Raw genomic sequence first — 22373 nt, forward strand, 5'->3', positions numbered from 1 at the left:
CCAGAAGATCAGGGACTTGTTAGAGACTCTACAGGACAAAAACCTTATCATAGCCCACCTATCGCATTTCCAACGCCCCTCCCCCAAGTCCCTCCTCCCTACCTTTTATCTTAGCCTGCTGGACACACTTTCCTCATTCCTGAAGAAGGGCTTATGCCCGAAACGTCAATTCTCCTGTTCCTTGGATGCTGCCTGACCTGCTGCGTTTTTCCAGCAACACATTTTCAGCTCTGATCTCCAGCATCTGCAGTCCCCACTTTCTCCTCCAATAAGAAAGGAATGCCAATTCTTTATAATGATGATTACACACCTAGGGCACTTTATCCAAAAAGAAGATTTCATGCTGGATCAAAGGAAGGTAAGTGCTATCATTGAACTTCAAACACTGAAGTGAATAAACGATGTGCAGTAGTATAAAACAAAGAATGATGAAACTCTGTTGCTCTGACTATACATGCTGCTAGACTTGCTGAGTTTCTTCAGCACTTCTGATTCGTTTCAAATAATGTGCTGTGTTTGTTAGGCATAATAAATCAAGGAGGAAAATCTATCTCCAACTTATCCAGTCTTACTCAACTCATAAGAGAGCTTTTGAAGAAAGGGCAGCAATAGTAGTGGAGTCAAGAACAGCTTTTGAAAGGATTAAAGAGAAACAGTTTTCTAATGTTGTTTGAAGACATTACAGTCCAGGCGTATTCATCATAATATCTGCAGATGCATTGCCCGCAGAACTAGCTGCAGACCTTGCTCAAGTGCAAACTGGTGGAACACAAAAAGCATCCATTTTATGTCAAGAACGTTGAAAACTTAACAGAAATATGCACTATAGACAAAGAAGCATTTGCAATTACATGGGATACAAAAGGTCTGTAGATTGCCTAATAGGACTGCACTTCCATGTTCAAGCAGACTATAAGTATTTGATAACATTATCAGGATTCAAATAAACCTCAAAAATACCTGTACACAAAGATTCAGGTGTAGGCTGATGAGGTGCAACAATGATATGGTGTATGTTCCTCACAAGATGCTCTCAAGAGCAGCTATGGATTGAACAGAAAATCAATGTCTTTTTCTCGTGAAATTAGGGTCTTATTCCACAGCTATAACCAACATTTTCCCACCAACTGAGAGAAAATTCAGACACATCTGTGCAGCGTTGAAGTCTAACAAAACTGCTTGTGAGGGTGGTCAAACCATGGTCCAGTAGACTAAGTGCTGGAAAACCACCATGAACAACAAGAACACTTGGCAATAGTGGGAGATTTATTCACATATGATCATAGAATTGACATACCAAAGTTAGGTCTTACATAACTTCCACAGGAGAGAATGTAGATATTTTCAACTGTAGAGCAAAAGCACAACAATCAATGTAGTGGCCAGGCATTTTGCAAGTCATACAAAGTTACATAATTTGTGCCAAACGTTTGCCATTCACGTCAAGTGCCTTCACGGTCAATGATTTCATCAAGGATTACGTCTAGGATTTAAGAAAGTTCATTTTGGAGACAGGTTTCAATCAAATGACAAGTTCTCCATTTCATCCTCGTATGGGAACAGAAAGGTAGAAAGAGCCATCAAGATTGTGAAGTTTCTGATGCAAAAAACTTCCAGACTGGGAATTAGCTCTCCTCAGTTACAGAGCAACACCACTAAATAATGGGTATTCAATGGCAGAATCATTGATGAGGAAGGAAGATGAAATCAGACACATCAGTTTTAGTCAGAGCTTTGGATTGTGAGATTTGGACTTCAGAGAGGGGTTCTGGAGAGGTGTGACTGTGATTAAAATGATAATAGTAATAATGATATTAAGGATTGCAAAGACTATGTAAGTACGGAGAAGCAGTCTATAGGAATAATGTAGGCCAAGTAGAAAGAAGACAGAGGCACATGTGTGGTATAATGAGATTTATGTAAGTCATGAAGACATAACTGATGACATAACCATGACATCATTAAGACAGTGAAAAAGAAGGGTCTTAGACACTACACTAGATTGTTGTATTTGACAAACTAAGACCATAAGATGCAGGAAGAGAAATATGCCATTCAGTGGGCTGTGCCATTCAATGAGATTATGATTGATCTAATAATTCTCAACTCCGCATTCCTGACATTTCCTCATAACCCTTGATTCGCTTACTGATTAAAAGTATGACCATCTCAGCCTAGAATTTTAGAGGCCTCTGAGAGAAGTTCTTCTTTGTCTCCCTTATTCTGGGATTATGCTCTCTGGCCCTTGATGCTCCAACAAGGGCAAACAACCTCTCCACATCTATCCTGTCAATTTTCCTAAGGATCTCATATATTTCAATAAGATTGCCTCTCATTCTTCTATATTACAATAAGTACAGGTCCAATCTATTCAACCTCTCCTCAAAAGACAGTCCCTTTATACCTCAAAATAGTTTTGTGACCCCTCTTTGGACTGCCTCCAATGATAGTATGTCTTTCCTTCGGGGGCCAGAACTGTTCACAGTATTCAGTCTATGGTTTGATTAGTGCCTTGTATGGTTTTAGCACTTTTATACTCCATTTCTTTTGAAATAAAGGTCAAAATTCCACTTGCTTTCCTTATTACCCACTGAACTTGGATGACCAGGACACCAAAAGTGAGAGTGAAAAATGTATAACATCGCACATGCTGCCATATTAGGTATAAGTACCTAGGTATAGAATCTTAAGAACAAGGTTGAAAGAAAGAACAAAGTTAAAAGTTAAACACTGCCATAATTATTGTCTAGCGTAAAACAAATGAAATAAGGTTAAAAGTTACACATTTTTGTGTTGTCTTCAAATTTGGCTATGGTATATTCACTTTCTACCTAATACATACAAATGTAAATAAATGAGTGCTACTATACATTGGATACTTTGATCTTTTACTATAAATTCAGTGTCCTATGATCCTGCCCCATGAGCTACCTGAGAAGGAGCAGCACTCTAAAAGCTTGTACTTCCAAATAAACTGTTGGACTATAACCTGATGTTGTGTGTGATTTATAACTTTTACCATCAGAATGACCAGGAGAATCGACATTTTGGGCATAAGCCCTTCACCAGGAATGACCCTTGTGGGCTGGGTGATGAGAGATAAATGGGAGGGGTGGAGTCTAAGGGCAGTGGTACTTTAAGTGGAGGAGATGCACTGGAGGGCATCGTCAACCACGTGGGAAGTTGTGATTTTGGAAGAAGGTGGCTATCTGGGACTTTGAGGTAGAATTGGTCATCCTGTGAACAGATGCGGCAGAGGCAGAGGGATTGGGAATAAGGGATGGTGTTTTTAAAGGAGGTAGGGTGGGAGGAGGTGTAGTCTTGGTAACTGTGAGAATCGGTGGGCTTGTAATAAATGTCTGTGGTTAGTTGCTTGCTGGACAGGTCCAGGAAGGGGAGGGAGGTGTCCGAGATGGTCCAGGTGAATTTGAGGTCAGGGTGGAAGGTGTTGGTAAAGTTGATGAACTGTTCCACCTCCTCATGGGAGTGTGAGGTGGCTCCGATACAGTCATCTATGTAGCGGAGGAAAAGGTGGGGGTTGTTGCCGGTGTAACTGCTGAAGGTGGACTGTTCCACGTACCTGACAAACAGGCAAACATAGCTGGGTCCCATACAGGTGCCCATGGCTATCCCTTTGGTTTGGAGGAAGTGGGAGGATTGGAAGGAGAAGTTGTTAAGGGGGACGACCAGTTCAGCCAGTCAGATGAGAGTGTCAGTGGAAGGGTTCTGCTTGGGACAGTGTGAGAGGAAGAAATGCACGGCTTGGAGACCTTCATTGTGATGGATCGATGGATACAGGGACTCGATGTCCATGGTGGAACAGTCCATCTTCTGCAGTTACGCCGTCACCAACTCCCACCTATTCCTCCGCTGCATTGATGAGTATATCGGCACCGCCTCGTGCTCCCACAAGGAGGTTGAATAGTTCATCGACTTTACCAACACAATCCACCCCGACCTTAAATTCACCTGGACCATTTTGGACACCTCCTTCCCCTTCTGGACTCTCCATTACAGTCTCCGGCGATCAACTAACCACTGACATCTATTACAAGCTCACCAACAGCTCGTCCCACCCTATCTCCTGTAAAAACACTATTCCTTATTCCCAATTCCTTCGCCTCTGCCACATCTGTTCCCAGGATGACCAATTCCACCTCAGAAAGTCGCAGATGGTTTCCTTCTTCCAAGATTGCAACTTCCTTTCCCCATGTGGTTGATGATGCCCTCCAACACATCTCCTCCACTTCACGCCCCACTGCCCTTGAACCTCAGCCCTCCCAACACAACAAGTACAGAATCCCCCTGGTCCTCACCTTCCACCCCACCGACCTCTGCATACATTGCATCATCCTCCGCCACTTCCAAACGGGACCCCACCACTAAAGTTATAATTCCCTCCCCACCCCTATCACCGGTCTGGAGAGACCATTTCCTCCACCACTCCCTTGTCAGGTCCACCTCCAACCAACAGCCTACACCCCACTCCTGGCACCTTTTCCTGCCACCGCAGGAAGGCAAAATCTGCGCTCACACCAATCCCCTCACCTCTGTCCAAAGCCCCAAGGATCCTTCCACATCCATCAGAAATTTACCTGTACCGCTAACAATGTCATCTACTATATCCGTTGCACCCGATGTTGTCTCCTCTACATCGTGGCGACAGGACGCCTTCTTGCGGATCATTTCAGAGAACATCTCTGGGACACCTGCACACACCAACTCCCCCTCACACTCTGCCAAGGACACGTAGGTCTTGGTCCTCCTCCACCGCTAAACCGTTACCACCCGACACCTGGAGGAAGAATGCCTTATATTCCGCCTTGGGACCCTGCAACCACACGGGATAAATGTGGATTTCAACAGCTTCCTCATTTCACCTCCCCCCACAACAGGGGTGGCACAGTGGCTCAGTGCTTAGGACTGCTGCCTCACAGCGCCATGGACCCGGGTTCAATTCCAGCCTTGGGCAACTGTCTGTGTGGAGTTTGCATGAGTTTCCTCCGGGTGCTCCCGTTTCCTCCCACAGTCCGAAGATGTGCAGGTTAGGTGAACTGGCCATGCTAAATCGCCCATAGTGTTAGGAGCATTCGTCAGGGGTGAATGTAGGGGAATGGGTCTGGATGGGTTGCTCTTCGGAAGGTTGGTGTGAACTTGTTGGGCCGAAGGGCCTGTTTCCACACTGTAGGGAATCTAATCTAATCTAAATCACAAATGAGTACTTCAGCCACTTTGCCACCAGTTCTGGATTTGTGCCAAGTCAGGATCTCATTGCATTCTCCACAAGTTAATGGGGAGACTCAGCATGGGGTCAGAACAGTCACATTGCTCTTGAAGAAGAATTGTGCAGTATTGTTAAATTATAAGTCTACCCAATATCGATGTGGTCCAGGATTGGTGTGGAGAGTATTGGAATGGTTTACAGCTCCTTTTGCCCTTTTACTAAATTAAGGAAGATTTCCCTGCATTGCAAGCCAAATGCAGGGTCTCTCCTGCATCTAAATGTGCTCAGCAGCTATAGTTCCCACTATGATTGGCTGCATTAAATCCAGTCCATTGATCACTCTTGGAAGACAGGACTGTATTAGAGTATTAAGACTAAAAGACATAGGAGCAGAAATTAGGCTATTCAGCTCATCAAGTCCGTTCCACCATTTAATCATGATAAGTTTCTCAACCCAATTCTCCCGCATTCTCCCCGTAACCCTTGATAACCTTGATACTCAAAAACCTATCTATCTCAGTCTTAAATATACTCAATGACCTGGCCTCCACAGACTTCTGTGGCAATGAATTCCATAGATTCACCACTCTCTGGCTGAAGAGCTTTCTCTTTATCTCCATTCTAAAAGGTCTTCCCTTTACTCTAAGGATCAGGTCCTAGTCTATCCAACAAATAGAAACATCTTCCCAACATCTACTCTGTCCAGGCCTTAAAGGATTCTGCATGTTTCAATTAGATCACCCCTCATCCTTCTAAACACTATCAAGTATAGACCCAGAGTCCTCAAATGTTCTTCATATGTTAAGCTTTTCATTCCTGGGACCATTCTCGGAAACCTCCTCTGAACACACACACACACACACACACACACACACACACACACACACACACACACACACACACACACACACACACACACCACAGGGCCACTACATACTTGCTCAGATATCGTGCCCCAAACTGCTCATAATACTCCAAATGTGGCCTGACCAAAGCCATACAGAGCCTCAGAACTACATCCCTGCTTTCTTTTTAATGTCCTCACAAAATAAATGCCATTTGCCTTCCTAACAACCGACTGAACTTGCAAGTTTACCTTGAGAATATCCTGGACTAGAACTCCAAGTCTCTTTGTACTTCAGACTTCTGAATTTTCTCCCCATTTAGAAAATAGTTCATGCCTCTATTCTCTCGAGCAAAATGTATGGCCTCACACTTTCTCATGTTGTATTCAACCTGGGCACTTCTTTGCCCACTCTCCTAACATGTCCAAATCCTTCTGCAGCCTCTCTGCTTCCTCAATGATATCTGTCCCTCTACTTATCTTTGTATTGTCTACAAACTTAGCCCAGAATGCACTCAGTTCCTTTATCTAGATTGTTAACGTATAAAGTGAAAAGTTGTTGTCCCAACACTGAGCCTTGTGGAACACCACTCTTCACCAGCTGCCATCCTGAGGGTTCTTTTATCATCATTCTCTGTTTTCTGCGAGACAGCCAAGCTTCTATCCATGTTAGCACCTTGCCTCTAACATCATGGGCCCTTAGCTTACTCAGGAGCCTCCTATGCGGAACCTTGTCAAAGGCCTTCTTGAATTTCAGGTAGATAACATCCATTGGCTCTCCTTGGTCTAACCTGCTCATTACTTACTCAAAGAATTCTAGCAGATTTGTCAGGCATGACCTCCCCTTGATGAAACCATGCTGACTTTGCCCTATTTTACCATACATTTCCAGGTATTCAGAAATCTCATCCTTCACTATGGATTCCAGGATCTTACTCACGACCGAGGTTAGGCTAATTGGCCTGTAATTTTCCATCTTTTGCCTTACTCCCTTTTTAAACAGGGGTGTCATGTTAGCAATTTTTCAGTCCTCTGGACTGCCTCCAATGTTGGAACTCTAGGGATAGTCCATTTGGTGCAGGTGATTTATCCATCTTCAGGCCTTTTAGTTTTTTTAGAATTATTGATATAATGCATTCATCATTATAAATATTGTCTCATCTGCTTAATGATGTTGGAGAGTTGAGGTCTTTAGCTCAGATTTTCCATTCATTTTGTTGCAATACAATGATCCATTAACAAAAGAGCTTGAGTCCAGCATGATTCTTCAGAACTGTGTGATAGTGAGTGCTGCAGATGTTGGAGATCAGAGTCAGGAGTGTGGTGCTGGAAAAGCACAGCAGATCAGGCAGCATCAGAGAAGCAGGAAAATCGATGTTTCGGGCAAAAGCCCTTCATCAGGACAGCTCTTCAAAACTGTGCAAATTCTGCTGGGCGAGGGCTATCATTACAAGGTTGGTGCTGCATCACTGATTTCAAAAGCTTTCACTGTCACACTTGCACACTTATCAGTTCATAACTTGATTGGCAGCCCCAAGTGTTTAGAAGTTCATTAAAGTGGTATTATGAATTCAAATTTTTATTTCATTAAGGGATCAAAAAATGTTAAATCAGTGGAGGTTTTCTTTTAATGAATGAATCCATCGATACCTACATAAGAACTTTATTTAATCTCAGTGTGCATTCTGAGGTCTGCCCATGGTAGATACTGAATAAGTTGGCATTGTAGATGCACAGACAACAAAAATAAGGTATGCTGGAATAACACATTAGGTCTGGCAGCATTTATGGAGAGAGAAGTAGAGTTAATGTTTCAAGACCAATGTGATGCTTTCTCAGAACTGGGATCAGGAATAGTTGTGCATTTGCTGGGTGGACATATTATGGTTTGAGTATACATGTGCAATTGTTCCGACCACAATAGGAGTTACAGTGTGAAATGACTGTTGGAGATGTTAATCCTTATGACTGTATTGATTAGAGAAAAATATAGGAAAGAATCCTATGGGATCTGAGCGATGTGGGCCGCAGCAGAATGTGAGGCACATTTAGGTAACAAGTCTAGCAAAGTCTATTTGAAATTCAGAAGCAACTAGCTCCATTTATTAAAAATCTGAAGAACTGCAGATGCTGGAAATCAAAAACAATAGCAGAAATTGCTAAAGAAGCTCTGCAGGTGTGGCCCCATCTGTGGAGAGAAATTAGAGTTAACATTTCAGATACAGTGACCCTCCCTCAGAACTTATGCCAATGAGGAATTTTTTTTTGTGCAGGAGATAGGATGGGGGAGGGGGTAAGGAATAAACAATAGGTGGAGATAGAGCCCAAAGAGAGAGAAGGACAATTGGACAGACAAAGGAGTGGTGAATAGCTATTAACAGGGTTTCTTAATGGCTAACAATGGAGACAGAAAACAAGAAACTATGGGCCAGTTAACCTAATACCTGTCATCAAGTAAACACTGCAATCCATTAGTAAGGAAGCAATAACAGGATTTTTTGAAAATCACAGTAGAATCAAGCAGAGTCCACATAATTTATGAAAAGGGAAATCACATTTGACAAATTTGCTGGAATTCTTTGAGGATATAAGAAGCAGAGTGGATAAAGGGGAACAAATAGATATAGTTTATTCAGATTTCGAAGAGGCATTCAATAAAATGCCTCCAAGGGACCAAATAACCTACTTCTCTTATTTCTCATGTTTATATGCTCTTAGGGAATGGAAGACGTTTGCTATCTTCACAGCCTCCATTTCATCTCCCTGTTGTACTGTAGACACAAAGTAATTTCCACTGCTGCCTCAAAGATATTGCAGCCTTTGTGTACCCAGATCACCCATTCCTTTGCCATCTCCATCATAATGTGGCAACATCCTTCAGTAAATACAGCAAAGCTTATTTGAAAGCAGTGAAACAATTGCACAAATTTTACTTATCTGCAATCAAGCTACTGATCCTTAAATTATTTTACTTCAATTGTGCTGTTTCACACTCCATTTTTAAAGAATGCATAATGCAGGTGAGGCTCAAAGCATTGCTCTGCCATTGAATGTTTTGCTGTGTGTCTCTCCTCCTTTCAATCTCCTGTACGTATTAATACCTCCAGTGATGATTAATCACATCCCACCCATCTCCTTATCTGTTGTTTCATTTATTTTCTTTTGTTTCTCTTCTAGTTTTCCACAGGTAGTTTGAAGTAACTTTAGTGAAATGAGAGTAGATCTCATTTAATAGAATAGACTACCTTTCAGACTTGAAAGGGGTTCTAGCTATGCACACTTCTCGGCCACACTTCATGCATGTAACCAGTTAACACTGCATTCTGCAATGAGTTGCACACCAAAATACCCCCCATAGCTGAAAACAAGCCTGGCAAACTATTTTCCACTTAACACTATTCACCTTAGTCGCTTGTTAACTAATCAAAAATGATTTTTCTTTTCCAACTGTTTTTGTAAAGATATAGGGAAATTATATCAGTGCAATCCTATTTTGATTTAAAATCTTGAGCCTAGAATTTATTAACATAGATAAACGAGTAACTACAAATAACAGAAAGTAATTTATCAATAGTGGATTATTACCCTTAAAGGAATAAAAAAAAGTTGTAATGAATAGACTGTCTCAATCTGACAATATGCTTATACAACTTGCAATATATTACATAACATTAGTGACTCTGACAACCTGTTTCTGATACACCCTTGGTAAAAGCAACGCAGACAATCTGCTGCAGTCCACTGATGCAAATTGTCAGAATAATGGATTCTTTTCAGTTGTCACGCTAGGATAATGCTACAGTCCCATCAGGTCAAAAAATCACCAAATCTGTCCAGCAGTAGTATAGGATGAGCGCATCCAACATGTGCCTTGTCTAGTAACTCAAAAATTGTTAATAGCATTGAAGGTGTATGTTTGTCAGGGCATAGAATAGCTGCAGCTGGACAATTCTTTTTAAAGCACATAGTGAAATCTTCTTTTGTGTACTGAAAATGGAATGTGTCCAGTGAACCACCTTGTTTTAATGAACTGTAGTGAATTTCACAATGCTTGCAACAGAAGGCATCTGACTAGTTCACAGGAGATTCCTAAATAATGCTCTATCTCTTTCTTACTGAATGCTTTACTACCCTTACTTATTTGAAACAGATCTAAGCAGAGATTCAAGGCTTAGAAATATAAAAGACAAAAGCAAAATAATATGTTTATGCTACCTAGCTAAGCACACTGTTGAGGCTCATCTTAGATTTGTAGCCAGTCAGCACTAAACTTTGCACTGGGTTTGCATACTGAAATCTGAAAGGTGGTGAGCAGGAGCCTCAGGGATCAATGTCAGAGTGGATCGGCCTAAGGTACATGTAAAATTGGATTCTCAGTCTCAAGTTATTAAGTCAGCAAGCGGATGTACTTTGGCACCTTACTGGAGAAGGGGATTTGGAAAGCAAATCATATTCTGCCATCATATAGGCTCTTAAAGGTTTGGATGGTCAATACAGAAGAAGGCTGATCCTGAGAGCTGGTAGAGGTGTCTGGGAAGGAGTGGAACTTTGATCTTAAAGTACCTATGATTTTTCTGGAGGAATCATAGCAATAAATAGAGAGCGTGGATGAGTGGGGTGGGTTGGGTCATGGGCAGTTCAGAGGGGAGAGTGATTATGAGGGATGATCTAGAGTGGAATATCTGTGTTTAGGAAGGAAGGTAGTGGTGAACAGACAGAAGAATGATCAGGAGCGAAGACAGTGGTGAATGTGACAGTAGCCTTGAATGGAGGGATGTGGTACTATTAATTTGAATGATAGCGGTGATTAGGAGTTACTGTAGAGGCGGGGGTGAAGATGGCAACAGTATTTGTTTTTAAGCATTTGCTGTGGTATATGAGGAAATTAAGAAGGCATTTAAAATAATATAACTGTGTGAGTTTACTTTAGCAATACCTCAGCAGCACAAAATGAGTGCTGTCACACGTTGCTCTTTTTGTTCAGAGGATAAGAAGCATCATAACCTCTAGGAACAGGTTTTACTATTCCTGCTGGCATTCTTCAAAAGGCATGGGAAGACTGGCCATTAAGATCTGCAATTTTCCTGCAGGTTTGAGTGAAGCCTTCTTATTGAGCACAATGGCCTCTCTAGTACCAACACCTAGTGGCAACATCTATCTCTCGCCCTCACCAAGGTCTCCTGACCGAATATGGTAATCTGGACTCAATTATCTTTATTGCAGAGCAGTATTGATGGTGCTGACCTGGAATAGATGTAATGTCAGGATTGTCACTGTTCCAAGAAGCTCTTCAAGGCATCATATTGTCACTTAGAGGGGCAAAACCCCTAAACTTTGCAGTTAATTGCTTATTGCCATAGAATTGGGTTGGACCTCTTGTAAATGGCTGCAGTTAGACCATAAGACCATAAGACATAGGAGCAGAAATTATGTCATTCAGTCCATTGAGTCTGCTCCGCCATTCAATCATGGCTGAGAAATTTCTCAACCCCATTCTCCCGTTTTCTCCCTGTAACCCCTGATAATCAAGGACCTATCTACGTCAGTCTTAAATATACTCAATGACCTGGCTTCCACAGCCTTCTGTGGCAATGAATTCCACAGATTCACCACTCTCTGGCTGAAGAAGTTTCTCCTTATCTCCGTTCCATAAGGTCTTCCCCTTACTCTAAGGCTGTGACCTCGGATCCTAGTCTCTCCTACCAATGGAAACATCTTCCCAACGTCTACTTTGTCCAGGCCATTCAGTAATCTGTATGCTTCAAATAGATTCCTCTCATCCTTCTAAACCCCACTGAGTATAAACCCAGAGTCTTCAAATGTTCCTCATATGTTAAGCTTTTCATTCCTGGGACCATTCTTGTGAACCTCCTCTGAATTTGGTCCAAACCCAGTATATCCTTCCTTGAATATGGGGTGCAAAACTGCGCACAATACTCCAAATGCGGTCTGACCAGAGCCTTCTAGAGCCTCAGAAGTACATCCATGCTTTAATATTCATGTCCTCTCAAAGAAAAATGCCATCATTGCAGTTGCCTTCCTAACCACTGACTCAACCTGCAAGTTTACTTTAAGAGAATCCTGGACTAGAACTCCCAAGTCTCTTTGCTCTTCAGACTTCTGTATCATCTGCAAACTTAGCCAGAATGCCCTCACTTCCTTCATCTTGATTATTAATGTATAAAGTGAAATGTTGTGGCCCCAGTGCTGAGCCTTGTGGAACATCACTTGTCACTTGCTGCCATCCTGAGAAGGACCCTTTTATCCCTATTCTCTGCTTTCTGCTAGACAGCCAAGCTTCTATCCATGCTAGTAACTTGTCTCTAACACCATGGGCTTATTTTATCTTATTCAGTAGTGTCCCGTGTGGCACATTGTCAAAGGACTTCTTGAAGTCCAGATTGATAACATCCATTGGTCCTCCTTGGTCTAACCTGCTTGTTATTTCATCGAAGAATGTTGGAAGATTCGTCAGGCATGACCTCCCCTTGATGAAACCATGCTGACTTTGCCCTAATTTACCATACACTTCCAATTATTCAGAAGTCTCATCTTTCACAATGGATTCAAGGATCTTACCTATTGCTGAGGGTAGGCTAATCAGTCTGTGAATTTCTGTCTTTTGCCTTACTACCTTTTTAAATGTTAGTGAGTTTCCAGTCCTCCCTGATTCTAGCAATTCCAGAAAGATCACTTCTAATGCCTCCACTATCTCTTCAGCTATCAGTTGTGTTAGCCCCAGATTTTTGACCCTCCAAGGGAGCATTGCCTGCCCTGACAAAATCCATCCCATTAACCTACTTCTTTCTCCATTGATGCTGCGAGAGGTGCACAGTATTTCATGCATTTTCCTTCCAGATTTCTAACATCCACTGAATTTTGCTTTTATATAAACACCTAACACTACCTTACGTAGCTCAAATCCATTGAGATGCAATTCCTTTTAAAATTGTACGCAACCACTAAACATTTTCTGCAGTAATTTCAACGGTTTTGAAGGGTCAGTTGGCAAAGCGTTCACTTTTTTGTGTCCTATAAATAGATAACAAGTATCAGTTACTTTATTTTGACAAGAATGTGGAATCAATGAGTAAATGTAACTTGATCTTGTACACTGTTGAAAATTGGATGTATTTGCAACATAACTGCAACATTAAGATCACAAATTATGACTTGAACAATAACATTGAATTGTAATATCTAGGTGCTTCTAGGTGACCTTTTTTTATTCAGGATGCTATCAATCCCGTTCTTTAGCTATTATGTTAATCTTTGTAAAACATGAGGCGTAGAACGGTACCAGACACCATGTTAGCTGACACCTCAGTATATAATGGAAATACTGCTACTTCATCCATTTTTTGATTGGAATAAATCTGTTAAGGCAATGAATGAAACAAATTAATTCAGCTGCTAACATTGGCTAACAAGTTATTCCCTGTTCAGTTTTGTCTCACTGTCTGTGTGAAGTTACCTTAATAATATCTTCATTAGTTGATCTGCACTGAACGGAGGGTGACACATCTGTGATGATTCCATTCATTTCCACAGCAACGACCTTTAAAGGAATGGCCACAGTCCTTCCTGTCAGTATTGCAGTATTGATGATCTCTGTGTCCTGGCAAAGAAGGAAAATAGCACACTGTTAGTCTTCGGATAGTTCATTCTTTTCACATGTTTAGCAAATTAGATTGTAAGCCAGGAAACTGTAGATGCAGCATTCAGTCTTTGGTTTACTGTACAAAGTAATTTGGACGAAAGCTGCAAATTGCAGGTCAAGTGAGGATGATTCAGCTTCAATTTTTGATTTGTTTCTTCTCTCACATGTTCGTTGATGATTGATGTGAAATAAATAACTCTTTGAATTCCTTTTACTTTATGTCAAAGTAATGGCCAGTCAATCTGCTTCTGACAACTTGAGTTGAAACTTCATCTCATTGTGGATCCTGTTGGCAAATGATTTGCATTTTTGAGATATTTATGTTACCCAAACAACATTAATTTAGATGTTAATTTAGAAAATGGTAAAAAAAAAAGAACTTAATTGTAGACACCAAGAAAGCAAATGAAAAAGGTGACTGCACCTCAAAAAATACCCACTTGAAATACTAAATGAAAACCTCATGAACTATGGATGCTGTAAATCAAAAATCAAAACAGGAATTGCTAGAAAATCTCAGCAGGGCTGCCAACATATGTGAAGAGTTAATGTTTCGTGTCGCATGACCATTCCTCAGAACTCTGTTCTCGGACCTGCTGAGCTTTTCAAGCAATTTCTGTTTTTGTTTCCCACTTGAAACAGGTCTGCATTACTTAAATATTCTTAAGCATAAGCTGTTTAACTGCATAATGAATGCTGACCATGTAATATCTTAAAATGAAAAGTTTGTTCTCACTTATGGTTTCAACTTACGTGTGCCCTCATACTGCAGTAAACAAGAAGAGGTAGTCTCGGAGTTCATATTCCTTCTTTACCTATTATTACACCACAAACCAACATTGAACAACAATGCTGAGGCCATGAAAACACAGCCAGAAGAGCTAGCATGTGAATATTGTAGAACACACAGCAATCTGACAGATCTTCATATGCAATGTGAATATTTGGTAGCATTGTGTAAGTCTCACAAACCCTGACACACATTAATATAAACCTGACAAAGAAATGAAAGCATCACACTGAGCATACATGACTACCTCGATAAAATACATGGTGTGCTCAATGACAATTTCAAGCTCATATCTATAGGTCCTGCTGCGAAAGACTCATTGCCACACTTCAGGACAAATTGCAGAGGTGGTTGTTAGACTTGGTTTTGAGATATCTGCCAATATATATGATAGGATTTGTTTTCATGGCTCACTCCATTCACACATGTGTAGGCTTCCCAACACACACAAAAAAGAATGTTCCTTTATGTCCTGTTTTATCTGTGACTATCACAACACAGAATGACTTGGCCAAATGGTTGACACAATTGCTGTAGCCAGTTTTAAATTTGTTTTGCACAAATACTGTGAGGAAGGTGGTGGCATAGTGCTAACGTTACTGGAGCTAGTAACTTGCGAGCCTCGGGCTGATGTTTTAAGGGCATGGGTTTGAATTCCACCACAGCAGAGATGGAAATTTGAATTCACTAAAATCTGGAACTAAAAGTTCACCTAGTAGCCACAAAGTTACCATTGTCAATTGTTGTAAAAAAAAATCTCATTCACTAATGTCCTTTTGGGAAGGAAACCTGATAATCCTTATCTGATCTGGCCTACATGCAATTCCAGAGCCACAGGTTCACACTTAACTACTTCTGGGTAGTAGGGAGGACAGTAAATGTCGGCCCAGGCAGTAATGCCCATAACTTGTGAATAAATTAGAAAAAAAATACTTGCTCAAAGCTCAAACAAAACCTAAATATCAAGAGCAATATCACGTCCATGTGTTATTTCAACATTGTTAGCCTATTCACCAAAGTGCCAATCAAGGAAACCATTGACAATTACACTTGATTGCTATACCATGGTAATCTAGATGTACTACTGGTGTCTGAATCAGTTTTCTTTGTACTGATGAACCTAGCAACACATGTAGTTGAGTTCAGTTTTAGTAATACTGTATACACCAATGTTGATAGTTTTGCCATGGGATCCCTTTGATATCCTATCAAACATTTTTATTATTTACCATTACCATTACTTTGAAGGAATGATATTAACCTATTACTCTTTGCAGACTTTCAATGTGTAAATGACATATTGCAACATTTGAATCCACAGCTACATCAAAGAATTTCTTTACACAGCTGCATAAACTCCATTGTGTATTTAAATTTACCACTGAAATGGAGCAATCAAATGAAACCCTTTTCTTTGAGGTGTTGTTTGAGAAGTTTGCTAATGAGTTCTCTACAACAAACAATTGCAAGGCTATGTTCACTGCTCAATATTAACTTGGGGATTCCAAACAGTCCACATGGGACAAGATCAATTTCATTGAAAACCATATGAAAGGTATGCAGTCTACCTTAGGTTACCTTTGAAGTGGAAGTGGAAGTCTCAAATATTTGAGAAACTGGTGAACTTAGCTGTCTCATGCTGCCAATATGCTACCAGTAAATATGCGAGTGGTATATTTCACTAACATGATGCTGCTGTCAAGCCAAAAATAAGTTTTGTCTGTCACAATAGTAGTGTGGTATATGTGTTTCAGTGGCAATATTATACCAAGTTAGTGGGTTGTACTTCCCAGCGACTGGCAGACTATAAAAAGCAATGTATCCCATTAATCGTCCTCAGCAGGCAACCTACTGACTGTGTTTAACCAGCCCTTGCTTGCAAACCTCTCAACTCTGCATCCAGTATGATTCTGCTATTTGAAAAATTATACCAGAAACTAATTTAAGATTATCAGTCATGTTTGCAGGCTGATTAATTTGTACATATGGAAAGATACATGTATTCACACACAGCACACTGTTCTTTGTAGGTAAAATAAATTTTTCCATATATTGCACCGCTTTTGTTATGGAGGTTGAAAATCTCAGCTGCATTCTTCATGGCAATGCCATGATCAATTGGAGTCAACTTGCCTGGCCTAAGTTTAATCAGAAAACGAAGACTGACAATTAGCAGTTTCTGCTGCATCTCCTGCGAACCACTGGTCCAATAAACCAGCATCCATTTATCACGATTATGAATTTATGAACTCTTTGTAAGTTTGACTTCTTGCTTTATGAGTGGAAGATGAGAAGCATGAAGATCATGAATTGAATGTACTAAAGCCAAACTTACAGATGACACAGAGATAGGCAGGTTTTGAGAGGGATACAAACTGTTTACATAAAGATATTGATAGATTAATTAAGTGCGCAAAAAGTTGGCAAATGGTGTATAACATCGGAAAATGTGAAGTTGTTCATTTTGGAAAGGAGAACACTAGAACAGAATAGTATTTAAAAGGAAAAAAAAGCTCCAGAAAGCTGAAACACGAAGGGAATTGTGGGTTGTGCATGAAATACACAGAAAAGCTGGCATACAGGCGCAGCTGATAATCAGGAAGAGTAATGGAATGTTGACCCTGAGGGCTCTTAGACACAGAGATGATGTCACTACCTCTCAGCAAGAGACCCAGGTTCAAATCCCATCTGCTCTAGAGGTGCTTAACAGCTTCTCTGAACAGTTTAATTTAAAATATCTGGAATCCTGACCCTTATTTCAAAGGGATTGAAGTATAAGAGAAGGGAAATCTTACTTCAACTATACATGTTGCTGGTGAGACCACATTTGGATGTTTAAGATGCCAGGGAACAGGTGCAGGGCATTGATTTGGGTTTGTGTGAACAGCCAGAGATCATGGTCCATGTTGGGATCAATGAGATCAGAAGAGAAATGAGGTCCTGTAGCAGACTTCAGAGAGTTGAATAGAAAATTCAGTATGACTTCAAAGGTTGTATTCTCTGGTTCACTGACATTAGAATAGAAGAATACAACATACGAATGTGTGGCTCACAAGATGGTGCAGGAGAGATTTTAGATTCTTGAAGGACTAAGACTGTTTGTTTCTGGGGGTGTTGGGAGCTGTACAAGTTGAATTGATTACATTTGAACAGGAATGGAACCAATGTCCTCAATGGTGAGTTTGCTAACGCTATTGGAGTGGATTTAATCTAAACTGTCAGGGGACTGGATCCCGACAACTAGTTCAGAAGGAAAATAAACTGAGAAGTTAAACAAAAGATGAGTCTAGAAGGCAGAGGAAGGCGAGAGAAGAGAGAAGAAAGCTTTGCCATGCTAAAGAATACATTTTAATGCAAGAAGCCTAAAGAATAAGATTGATGAGCTGAAGGAAAATATAAACACATTAATATTTTGTCTTTTTTTTGGAGTATGGTATCATACATAGGACCGAGATTTGGCTGAAAGCTGGACAAGACTGCCAGCTCAACCTTTCTGATCATAAGCAATTCAGACAAAATATAGAGTGAGGTGGGGAGGATGGGGGAGTCGCAATATTGATCAAGGAATCTTTTAAAGCATTGAAGAGGGATGATATCTTGAAAGGATTAACAAATAAGACTACATGAGTAGAAGTAAAATCTTCAAAAGGAGCAAATGTACATTGTTGACCCTCAAATACCCAAAGAGAGATTGAAGATCAAATACATTACCGGATTTCAAAGAAATGTAAGAATAATTGGCATTAAAGGAGGTGATTTATAAATACCCAAATTTTAACTAGGCTAGTTTTAGTGCGCAAGGTAGGAGAAACAAAATTCTTAAATTGCATCAGAGAACTCTGCTTTGTCCTTGACTGTTTGAAGACATCTATCAACATTTCTCTTTTAAATTAGAACAAAGACTAGAACAATGAACAATACAGCACAAGAATGGGCCCTTAGGTGACATCTTCAGTGCTTTGGTGCCTCCTGTGAAACACTGCTGTACTGTGTCTTCTGGAATTTATTTGGCTCTGTTCTTGTTGCTTCTGTTTGCCAGTTCCAGTAGTTCATTGTCATAGCCGGTATATTGGGTTTAGGTCTATGTGTTTGTTGATGGAGACTGTGGATGAGCGCTGTGCTTCTAGAAATTCTCTGGCTGTCCTCTGTTTAGCCTGCCCTATGATTGTTGTGTTGTTCCAGTCGAATTTGTGGTCCTTGTCATCTGTGTGTACAGGAAGTGTTCGGAAAAGCCACACACACAGACCAGATCCTGAACTACCACCCAAACACACACAAGAGATGCTGCAATAGGACCCTGTTCAAAAGGCCTACAAACACTGACCTGTGAAGGAAAGAAGAAGAACACCTCTACAGAGTCTTCACCAAAAAATGGATACCCCTGCAACTTCATCTGCAGATGACTGGCCGACAAACAATGCGACAAGAATATGTCAGGACCTAACACACTAGCCACATTACTTTATAAAAGAAACATCTCAGAACTGACAGCCAGATTTCTCCGCCCACTGAGATTTATGACAGCCCATAAACCCACAGCCACGCACAAACAACAACTCATCAGAACAAAAGACCCATCATGTGCAAGACTGACATAATTTACAAGATTCCATGCAAAGACTGCATGAAACATGATATAGGACAAACAGGCAGACAACTAGCAATCCACATCCACGAATAGCAACTAGCCACTAAATGCCATGACGAGCTGTCCCTAGTAGCCATATACACAGATGACCACACATTCGACGAGGACAACACAATGATCATAGACAAACTAAACAAACTAAACTAGAGGAAAGCCAGAGAATTTCTAGAAGCATGGAACTCATCCACAGACTCTATCAACAAACACATAGACCTAAACCCAATATACCGGCCACTACAACGAACAATCAGAAAAGGCAACCAAAAGCAGCAGGAATGTTAGCAAATAAGTTCCAGAAGACACAGTATAGCAGCGCCTCAAAGGAGGCTCCAAAGCACTGAAGATGTCACCTAGATATGCGACTAAACATCTGCAAATCAACTTCCCAGCTCGGTGTACATACCCACAACCATGGCTAATAGAATTATGGTTGCTGGTCCCAAAGTGTTGCTCCACTGATACTTGCCCTGCCTTATTTCCCAAGAGTAGATCAAGTTTTGCACCTTCTCTCACTTGTACAGTCAAATACTGAAACAGAAAATTTTCTTGTACACACTTAACAATTTCCTCTCCATCTGAATCCTTAACACTATGGCAGTCCCAGTCTATGTTTGGAAAGTTAAAATCCCCTACCATCACAACCCTATTATTCTTACAGATAGCTGATATCTCCTTGCAAATTTGTTTTTGAATTTCACGTTGACTTTGGGGGGGGGGATGGGGGGATGTTTATCATATAATCCCAATAAGATGACCATTCCTTTCTTATCTCTTAGTACCATCCAAATAACTTCCCTGGATGTATTCCTACGAATGTCCTCCCTCAGTACAGCTGTAATGTTATCCCTCATCAAAAAATCCACCCCCCCCTTCTCTCTTGCTCCCCTCTTTCTATCCTTCCTGTCGCACTTGTATCCTGGAACATTAAGGTGCCAAACCTGTCCATCCCTGAGCCACATCTCTGTAATTGCTATGATATCCTAGCCCCATGTTCCTAACCATGCCCTGAAGTCATTACCTTTCCTGTTAGGCCTCTTGCATTGAAATAAATACAGTTTAATTCATCAGTCTGAACTGATTCTCTGCTTTGTTCCTGCCTGCCCTGTTTATTAGTTTGTAGGCATTGCAGGAGTAATGTTGCAGTTAAGGTACCACACGATAGTAGTAATATTGTACTGGAGGGTACAGAAGACATTCACCAGGATGTTGCCTGGCCTGGACCGATTCAGCTATGTCGAGAGACTAGATAGGTTGAGAAAAAAACAGAAATTTCTGCAGAAACTTAGTAGATCTGGCAGCATTTATGGAGAGAGAAAAAAAACATTTTAAGTCCAATAACCCTTATTCAGAACTGTTCTGAATAATTTGGTTTTGTTTCAGATTTCCAGCATCTACACTTCTTTCTTTAGCTCTAGATAGACTGGGTTTGTTTTCCCTACAGTAGAGAAGCTGAAGGTGAATCTGATTGAGGAATACAAAGTGTTGAGGGGTAATACAGGGTAGATAGGGAGAAATGTTTCCTTCGAGTAGAGGGATTAATAACCAGGGGACACAGTTTTAAGGTAAGGAACAGGAGTTTTGAGGAAGAACTTTTTCACCCAGAGGGCTGTGAGTATCTGGAATTCACTGTTAGAAAGGCTGATCAAGGCAGGAGCCCTCAAAACATTTATTAAGTATTTAGATGCCATAGCATACAAGGCCACGGGCCAAGTGCTGGAAATAGAATTATAATAAATAGAGAAATAGGGTTCTGGGTAATCCAAGACAGAGGACAGGAAAAACTTTCTGGCTGTAACAGACTACTTCTTTTTTGAGATATTTTAGGTATTGGAAGTGATTTCCTTGAATTCCAGGAGCAGCAATTACTGTTTTATATGCTATTGCATTGTTTTGGAACTTTGGAGAAAAAAAAGTCAAAACAACAGCATCTTTAAAAGGGAGGTATAGACGAAGGCAGCACATGGTCAGGTCAGTGCAGGAGAGAGCAAGAGAAAGAAACCCACACTGCTAACTGACACAGCAGTGAACCTGCGCAGTTACTGCCTTTGCTGTTGAATTCATGTATCGCTGGACATCGGAATGCGTCTTGGAAAGTTAACAAACAGCAGAATTCACAACTGATCTTGGATGAGCTGCCAGAGGAAGTGGTGGAGGCTAGTACAATTGCAACATTTAAGAGGCATCTGGGTGGGTATATAATAGGAAGAGTTTGGAGCGATATGGGCTGGGTGCTAGCAGGTGGGACTAGATTGGGTTGGGATATCTGGTCTGCGTGGACAAGTTGGACGAAGGGTCTGTTTCTGTGCTGTGCATCTCTATGACTCTATGACTGTCTGACTTGTTCCTTTTGCCAACTACCCCAACAACTCTGCTGTTTTTACATCTTTCCAAAATCTGTCTGCGTATTCTCTCCTCTATCTCCTGTTGGCTGTTGGGAGGCCTGTAGTATACTCCTAGCATTCAACTTTCCTATTCCTGAGTTCTATCCATATTGCCAGAAGACTATGTGGCTCCTCGAAAAATAGTCTGTATTGAATCATTTAAAAGTTAGTTAATGCAGTTACAGTCATTTCTGCTATGGCACGACAGTTGTATTCCTGTGCCATGCTGCGCTACGTAAGAATCGTGCAATACAAAAGTGTTGACGATGTGAATGCACTATAGCCAACACACATTTTAAATGTTCACGCTTTAGAAACAGCGTGCCCTATTTGTCAACTGTGTTACAGCAAACGTGCGTTATAGCAGAACGACCTGTAGATGAAATATGCGATATAGCAGAACAACCTGTACTTCATGTGAATGGTGTGAAAACAAAAAAAAAGGCTTCAAAAGCATGTTATTTATATCTTAGTCTAACACAGGAATGGCAAACCATTTTTTTTTACTGTTCAGGCAGCTGACAGAGTTGAAATGACTATTATCAAAATAAATGCTGTGTTCCTGCTACTATTCACTTGTTCTATTACTGTTTAACATATCTGTTTGACAATCTAAAATTATGACAGAACTACTGAACTGTTAATCTGCCACATTCCAATATCAAATATCATTTGAAAAGACAGCAGAGAAGCAATTAACTGAAAACTTGCTTTGTAGTTGCTGTTTAAATTTGACTTAAAAGCCAAAGTGAATATGAGGTGACAAACGGGAAATTGCTGAATGTTTACTATTGAAAATAAGACTGGACAAATGTGATTTGGCCAA

General features: G+C 40.7%; 1 protein-coding gene across 2 annotated transcripts in view; it reads right to left on the minus strand.

The window, feature by feature from the left end:
• Nucleotides 1-22373, minus strand: part of tmem132e (transmembrane protein 132E) — a 779639-nt gene that overhangs the window by 174521 nt on the left and 582745 nt on the right. For both annotated transcript variants that reach the window (XM_072589443.1, XM_072589444.1), the window contains one exon: nucleotides 13543-13686. In XM_072589443.1, the coding sequence (XP_072445544.1) occupies nucleotides 13543-13686 (144 nt within the window). The remainder of the gene's footprint in view (nucleotides 1-13542; nucleotides 13687-22373) is intronic.

The sequence above is a fragment of the Chiloscyllium punctatum genome, chromosome 19, assembly GCF_047496795.1.
Source record: "Chiloscyllium punctatum isolate Juve2018m chromosome 19, sChiPun1.3, whole genome shotgun sequence".
Lineage (NCBI taxonomy): Eukaryota > Metazoa > Chordata > Chondrichthyes > Orectolobiformes > Hemiscylliidae > Chiloscyllium > Chiloscyllium punctatum.